The 7185-nt window shown below is 28.6% G+C and overlaps 2 protein-coding genes across 2 annotated transcripts; one reads left to right on the top strand and one right to left on the bottom strand.

The window, feature by feature from the left end:
• The first annotated feature begins 625 nt into the window (after positions 1-625).
• On the top strand, positions 626-4510 carry LOC137929513 (growth hormone-regulated TBC protein 1-A). Its single transcript, XM_068772496.1, has 6 exons — positions 626-815; positions 883-1067; positions 1293-1559; positions 2603-2785; positions 2966-3219; positions 3537-4510. Exons 1-6 carry the CDS (start codon positions 796-798, stop codon positions 3642-3644), a joined length of 1017 nt encoding a protein of 338 aa, XP_068628597.1. The 5' UTR covers positions 626-795; the 3' UTR covers positions 3645-4510.
• A 1232-nt stretch (positions 4511-5742) lies between these two features.
• On the bottom strand, positions 5743-6968 carry LOC137929733 (mitochondrial import inner membrane translocase subunit TIM14). Its single transcript, XM_068772804.1, has 3 exons — positions 6803-6968; positions 6492-6731; positions 5743-5949 (listed from the first exon to the last, which is right to left on the bottom strand). Exons 1-3 carry the CDS (start codon positions 6803-6805, stop codon positions 5833-5835), a joined length of 360 nt encoding a protein of 119 aa, XP_068628905.1. The 5' UTR covers positions 6806-6968; the 3' UTR covers positions 5743-5832.
• Between the last annotated feature and the right edge of the window lie 217 nt (positions 6969-7185).

Below are 7185 nucleotides of genomic sequence, written 5' to 3'. Positions count from 1 at the left end.
GTCTAATATATCAATTGTCAAAACATTGACGTAACTAGCGATTTAAAACTGTTTAATACAAATTAATAGATTATTTTTATCAACAAAATTTCTTTATTTATTATACATGTTGCGTTACGTTAACGCAAGACGTTAATACTTTCTCTTTATTACAGTATTAATACTAGGCCATTTATAAATATTTTTGAGTATAACTTTTACGTGTGGAGCAGAGTTAAGAATTTTTAGTTCGATAAATCGATTATTTAAAGCTTAGCTTAAATTCACCTTTTCTTCCTTAGTTACAAGACTATACTTTGCCAAAACAAAATGGATAACTTTTGGGAATACTATTGTACAAAATTTTTACTCTTTTGAGTACGACTTAAATTAACTTTTAAGGACAAGGCGCCTTCCATAGCAACTGTGTATCACTAGCATAAAAACTTTTAGTTCGGTAAAGTGGAAAAATAGTAGTTTCACACTGGGTGCGGGAAAGTCAATTATTAATAATAAGAGGCGGGTAGCGATTTAATTTTTAAATAAACGAAAATTTAATCACTGGCAATTTAAAAATTACTGTCATTTTTATTACCTTGTACATAATCTGTCGTACATGTCTTCGCCGTCTGTGCATTTTGTCATTTGTCATTAAAAAATAAATTATCAAAATTATTTATTTCTGTCATGTGGGAGTGATATGGATGAGGGGAGTTAAAGGGGCGTTAAACTATACATTACTCGTATAATAGCCACATTTGTTTGGTATTGCTAAACATGTTGCTGAAAGTTTAGTCGGATTCTAAAGTATTTACAATGGCTCAATCAAACTTTAGGTATGAGATAAGTGAACCATTGATCACAAGAATTTCTTTGCACTGTCTAATTTTGTGTTAATTTTAGCTCGGTAGATGAGTATGGGTTCGAAAGACACGAGGATTTTGATTATGAGAGCTATGAACATTTTATGTCCGTGTACTTAAAGGTACTTGCTTCACGAGCACAAAAATGGGCTACTTTGCTCGGCGAAGGAAAGTCGGTCAAAAGAACAAACACGGTTAAAAGATATGTTCGGAAAGGAATACCCAGTAAGTGATAAATCTTAATTATTAAATATATAACATTGAATTGCTAGTTTAAAAATATTCAAAGATCTTTTGATAAAACCTAATTTCCGTAATTGTTCTGAAATAGGCAAAAATATAAATAGGTACAAACTCCTATAAAGCAATTAGTAATATTTAAAAAAATACTTCATTCACATGTTATTTATTGTAATATCTTACATTATTATGCATATTTATCTTTTTTAGGCGAACATCGTCCATCAGTTTGGATGGCTATATCAGAAGCAGAAAAAATGAAGGAAGAATGCCCAGACCTTTACCAAAAAATTCTAGATGGTCCTTTTGAAAAAGAACTTGTAGATCTTGTTAAAACAGATTTACCACGCACATTCCCTGACAATATCTACTTCACAAAAGAAGCCAACCACCAGACACACCTATTCAATGTTCTTATCGCATATGCTCATAATAATAGGGTTGTTGGATATTGTCAGGGACTCAACTATATTGCAGGTAAGTGTATACACTGAAAAAATTCATAGAATAATATATCTCTAATATTCTTAATTATATTCTTTATGTGCTATAGATTTATCCCTCATTATGCAAATTGATTGTTTATTGGTGCAAAAGCTTTATAGGGTCATCATTCACCACTTATTTCCAATCATTGCATATAAAGTGATTGGTTTTAAATATGTTACATTCATTAATTTTTTGTATTGGAATGCAACAGACTAATAACTTCTTGTAGTACAAAGTCTGCAAGAAAAGATAGTAAACAATTATTAACTTTAATATATAGTAATCAGAATTAAGAACAAAATTTTTCTTACTATTTTATCTTTAGATTATTTATTTCTGAAACTATTAATTTTCATATAGGGTGTACTATACCTTAATTAACCACAAATGTTCTATACATTCATCTTTGAAATATTTACACATATTACCAATCACCTTGTATATATATGGAATTTGTAACATTAAGAATATAATAATCTGTTTTTTTATTATTTCCTATCATAAAATGGATGAATAAATGACCTAAAGGCATGTGACATTTTGTCATGGATTACAAAATACTTCACAGCTTCTTGAAATTATACACTATGTTGCAGTTAATCCAAAGACGATTTGTAAACTGTGCACGTACACATACATACTTTTACAAAATCAGGTCATTACAGTAAGTAACTTTTTCAGTAAATGGGAGATACTTTGTCTGCCATTTAGTGATAAGTAAGGTTTCCTATTTTAAAGCAACAGAAAGAATATCACTAGAGGCATGAAATGCTATTACATTTTCAAATTACTGTAATTTTAAAAAATGTGATAAAAAAAATTTACTAGCAATTTTTAGTGTTTAAATTAGGTGAGAGACCAAACAGTGAGTGTTTGGTCTCACACCTAATTTCAGCATAACCCTGATTTATGAGACACACTTCACATGCATGCATACCATAACACAGAAATATTATTAGTGGGAAGAAACACTATGATATCCATATAGATGGTTTTTTGCAAATAAAACTGTCACCAATCTATGTTTTTAGGTTTGCTACTGCTAGCAACTAAGAGTGAAGAGACCTCATTTTGGTTGCTAAAAGTCCTTGTAGAGAAAATTTTACCCGACTATTACACTAAGACAATGGATGGCTTGATAGTTGATATTGAAGTTTTATCAGAGCTTGTGAAGTCAAAAGCGCCAGATGTACATCAACATGTGATTAATTTAGGTATGTATATTTTCAGCAGTACATGTTAGTGTTAAAGTTTAATATGTTTGCAATGTAATATATGATGTGTAGCTATCTAACTATATTTAAGAATGTAGCTATGTGAGTGGATTCACTCACATTAAAGTATATAAATTACATAAATCACCTCACCTTATGTTTGTTAATTTACATTTTCAGGCTTACCATGGGCAGTCATTACAACTAAATGGTTTGTTTGTCTTTTTGCTGAAGTTTTACCCATTGAAACAGTTCTTCGTATATGGGACTGTCTTTTTTATGAAGGCTCTAAAATTTTATTTAGAGTATGCATAACATTGATAAAAAACAATCGAGCATTGATAATGTCTTGCAATGACTTTACCTCACTTGCAGAGTGTTTCAAAGCTATAGTAAAAAATGCCAGTGCATTGCATTGTCATGAATTTATGCAGGTATGTTTATTTCTTATTAATTATATTTAAATAATCAAAATTTAAATAATGTTGTGTTAGAAATATTACTACTATTCCCAAAAAGTTTTATTTAACATCTATTATATAACTTTGACCTCCCTAAATTATCTTTTCTGTTATATAATTAATAATAGAGAAATGGTAAAATTCTCATTAGTTAACCAAACTGCCAGAGTTTAGAATGTTCTGCAACTTTTCTATTGCACTCCTGGAACTGTCATTAGGATTGCTGGAGTTTATTATTTGTAATTGCTCTACAAATTTAACTAATTTAAACTGTTTGATTTAATTTCCAGTCGATTTTTAAAGTACCTGGGACACTGTCCAACTCTACAATAATTAAACTGCGGGCACGTTTTGCTAAACAGCGTCGAGAGCAGCAACAAAAAGAACCAGCTCGGTGAACAAAATGTTAATGAGAACAAGAAACTTTGATCTCATGCTTATCAAAAGATTACCAAAATACAGTATGCAACTAAAAACTACTTACATAGGTTATTTAATTATTATTATTTAAATACGTACAATCATGTCTGATATCCTGTTTATATTATTTTACATTTCATAATTTATGTTCTATATCTTTAAGATTCAATGATCAAAAGTATCATTTACTAATGTAGTATTTGGTATTTTAAAGAAACGATTTAAGATTACCTAGACTTGAAATTCATCCAGATTAATGTGAATAAATTTGGGTATAAATATGTGAACCCAATTTCTTAAAGAATGTACCTCCAACTTGACTTGGATTGTTTGTGCTAATAAACAATGCAAGTATATAGACCGTCTTTAAGTTGTTTGTTTACAATTATTTTGTGGGTTGTACAAATTTAGCTAGTCTATGCGCCTTTTGTACACTTATGATAATATTCTTTCGTTGATATTATGAATTAAAACTCTTTTTTTAATAAAGTTTGAGACTAATAGTTTTTTGTCTATGTGATAGTGAAAAATCATGTTGCATATCATTTACGTATTTTTAGATTAGGTTATAGTATTTAAGTATTTATTTTGAATTGAATAAGGTTATGCGTTTTTTAACAATTTATTATTATTAAAAAAGTTAAATCTATTTTATTACTTTTAACAATGATTTTGTTAATTTCACATAACATGTATGTCTATAGCGGCTAGGGTGTTAATCTAAATAATATTACCTTAGTGGACCGATTATTTAATTTGCAACAAGGTTGATTCAAAATCATTAATATTTGAGCCTTTAATGTATGTTGCTTGAAATTTGAACAAAACTGGTGCTTAAGTCAACATATAAATTTAAAAATGTCTATAAACTCTTTATAAACATGTTAAGGGTTATGTTCTTGATATGTTCAGCTTGTTTTTTTTTTCTTTTTTTAATGAAAATGGATTTTACACTAATCTTTCTTTTTTTGTACGTGTAGTCATGTATATTGATAGTCTTTTAACCCACATTCCACATATTCATTTTTCTTAAATTTAAAATGGTGCTGTTTTAAAACCAAAGATAATTTTTTTTAATACCTGCAAAAAAACTGTTTAAATATCCAAAAAAAATTTGTTTTCAAAATATTGAGTAAAATTGTTCAAGTTTATGTTTAGATATCTATGAAAATGTGAACTGATTATAAATATTTATTTCATTTTCATTGACTGGTACTACAATGACATGATAATTAAAGATATATAGTGTGATCATGGATTTTAGGAATATTAATATGTGTATGCAATAACATACACAATATGACTATGTAATAACCAACTTAAGGTGGGATGTGAGCAGTGCAAGACCGGTAATTATGGCAATTGTAGAGGAGGCCTATGCTTTGCAGTGGTAGTCTATAGCTATGTTATAAGGATGAATATGCAATAATAGAGTAAAATTTTTAGTTTCACTAATCACTTTTAATGCCTATTAACTTGATCTTAATTCCAGCAAGGCTATAATTAATTATATTTGCTTGTGCTTCCCTATATGGTTGTATACAAAATAAATGTAAATGTTTGTCATCTTAGGCATAAATGAATCCAAGGTGTATGCTCAACTTGAAATTACATCTTTTCATACTTAAATACGTATTTCATAGACCTTAATGGAGTGGGAATGTTTGATTTCAATATATCAAAGATTTTTAATATGTGAATGATGGTTTATGAATTTTTTCTTGTATGAAAAATACAAACTACACCAGGCAGTACAAAATAAAATACATTGATGTAAAAAAAACATTATTTACAATCAATTTTAACAGTTATTTTAAATACATTTCTTTATTTATTCAAATTAGTAGTATTTAGATCATAATTCGTGTAAAGTTTTATGATAACTATATACAACATTAAAAATTAACCCTTATAAAAGAACAACTTCAATTTTGATTACTATGTGATGTTAAAATCTGTTGTAATGTGATGTTATGCTTAGGCATGTTATTAGCTTTTAGTGCTCTTATTCCAAATAATTGTGTTAGTGAATATATTATTTATAAAGTTTGGGGTTATATCAAAATGACAGAAATAGACTATTGAAGTTCAAATATTATTTTATTTACATTTTTCTATACCTATTTTATTCCTAAACCAAATAAAAAAGTTTCTAAAGATTTTCTCCTATGTTTTGCCACCTTCTAAAACATCTTTTGCCTCATTGATTTTAGCTGCAATAAGTGGAGATCCTCCACGATCAGGGTGATTTAGTAACATTACTCTTCTATGAGCATCTCTGATCTGAAAAAAATTCATTGTACATCACTAACCTTGATCACAACATCAACACTTACATTGACAAAATGTCTATAGGAATATCTTTGAAATCAATCAAATCTGAAACTTTCACAAATAGGCATAATGGGTTTATCGGGATGAACATAAACAGGAGAAAAATTTGTTACACACAATAGCATTTGATTGGACATATTAAGCAAAAAATAATACTAATGGCCAACAACTGCTGGGTTCCATTATGAAGAGCCAACTTTATAGCAGTGTTTTGATAGCTTAGTTCTTGTGTTCACAAATTGAACCTAGTCTTCTATCTTGCACTTGTTTCCACTATGCTCGATCATATATTTTTATTACATTATGTTATATACATTTAAAATACAAAGAGATATGGTAATAAAATTGTGCAAAAATAATCACATTTAATTATGAGAGTTAATGAAGATTCAAGAAGATAAAATATCTTGAAAAATCGGGAAAAACATATTTGCTCACATTCCATACTAATACTAACTAATGTTCTTTAATATTCTTTATAAGTTACAAACCTTAGATTTACTAGCAGTTGGGCTAATCCCTAATATAAGTGCTGCTTCTCTTTTGGTCATCTTTGGCTCAAATCCACCTTTGTAATATTTTGAATTGGCTAGCGATTCTGTATCGAATTTTGGCAGATTCTTCACAGCTTCAGCAAATTTCATAGAGGCATTGGGCATTTGTTTCAACAAATAACGACCCGCAAAACCTATTGCAGCCATACCCAAACCAGCCACAATAATAGAACCAGCCTGTTAAATAAAATAATAATTATAACCCTTACTTTTCTAAACAAATATACATCTAAATATTCGGTTTTTACCATTTTTTCGACTCTTAACGACTATGTAGATTTATACTTTTTTATTTATGAAATGGTTAACACAATTTTAAACATTTTTCACTCGCTACTTGAAATAAAATACTACGTAAATTTAATGGATCAATTTATGTAGGTATACGAACTTGAAACTTAGTCCCGTCATAGAATAAAATACTGTAGGATATGTAAAAATCCAAGTGACATGAATTTAGTCACCAACAAAATCAATATTTTTTTCAAAGTAATATTAAAAAATATATTTGAATCGATCGTACCCACAGTAAATAATATCTCGTTAATATTAATTAATAATTAAGTGTTAAATAAAATGATATTGAATGATTTTTGTTTTCACCCAATACGGAGGCTTGCATATAGGTTTG

Source organism: Battus philenor, unplaced genomic scaffold, assembly GCF_028537555.1.
Source record: "Battus philenor isolate CCGP_79_NKW_IND1 unplaced genomic scaffold, ilBatPhil1.0.hap1 SCAF_5, whole genome shotgun sequence".
Lineage (NCBI taxonomy): Eukaryota > Metazoa > Arthropoda > Insecta > Lepidoptera > Papilionidae > Battus > Battus philenor.
The sequence above is the reverse complement of the archived record's forward strand: the minus strand, read 5'-3'. Positions and strand labels throughout refer to the sequence as shown.

Excerpts from the sequence above, each read along its gene's own strand:
- LOC137929513 (XM_068772496.1), top strand. The coding sequence starts at position 796 with ATGGCTCAATCAAACTTTAG. Across the intron at positions 816-882 it reads ATGGCTCAATCAAACTTTAG|CTCGGTAGATGAGTATGGGT; the intron begins GTATGAGATAAG and ends TGTTAATTTTAG. Across the intron at positions 1,560-2,602 it reads GGGACTCAACTATATTGCAG|GTTTGCTACTGCTAGCAACT; the intron begins GTAAGTGTATAC and ends CTATGTTTTTAG.
- LOC137929733 (XM_068772804.1), bottom strand. Across the intron at positions 5,950-6,491 it reads CAACTGCTAGTAAATCTAAG|ATCAGAGATGCTCATAGAAG; the intron begins GTTTGTAACTTA and ends AATTTTTTTCAG.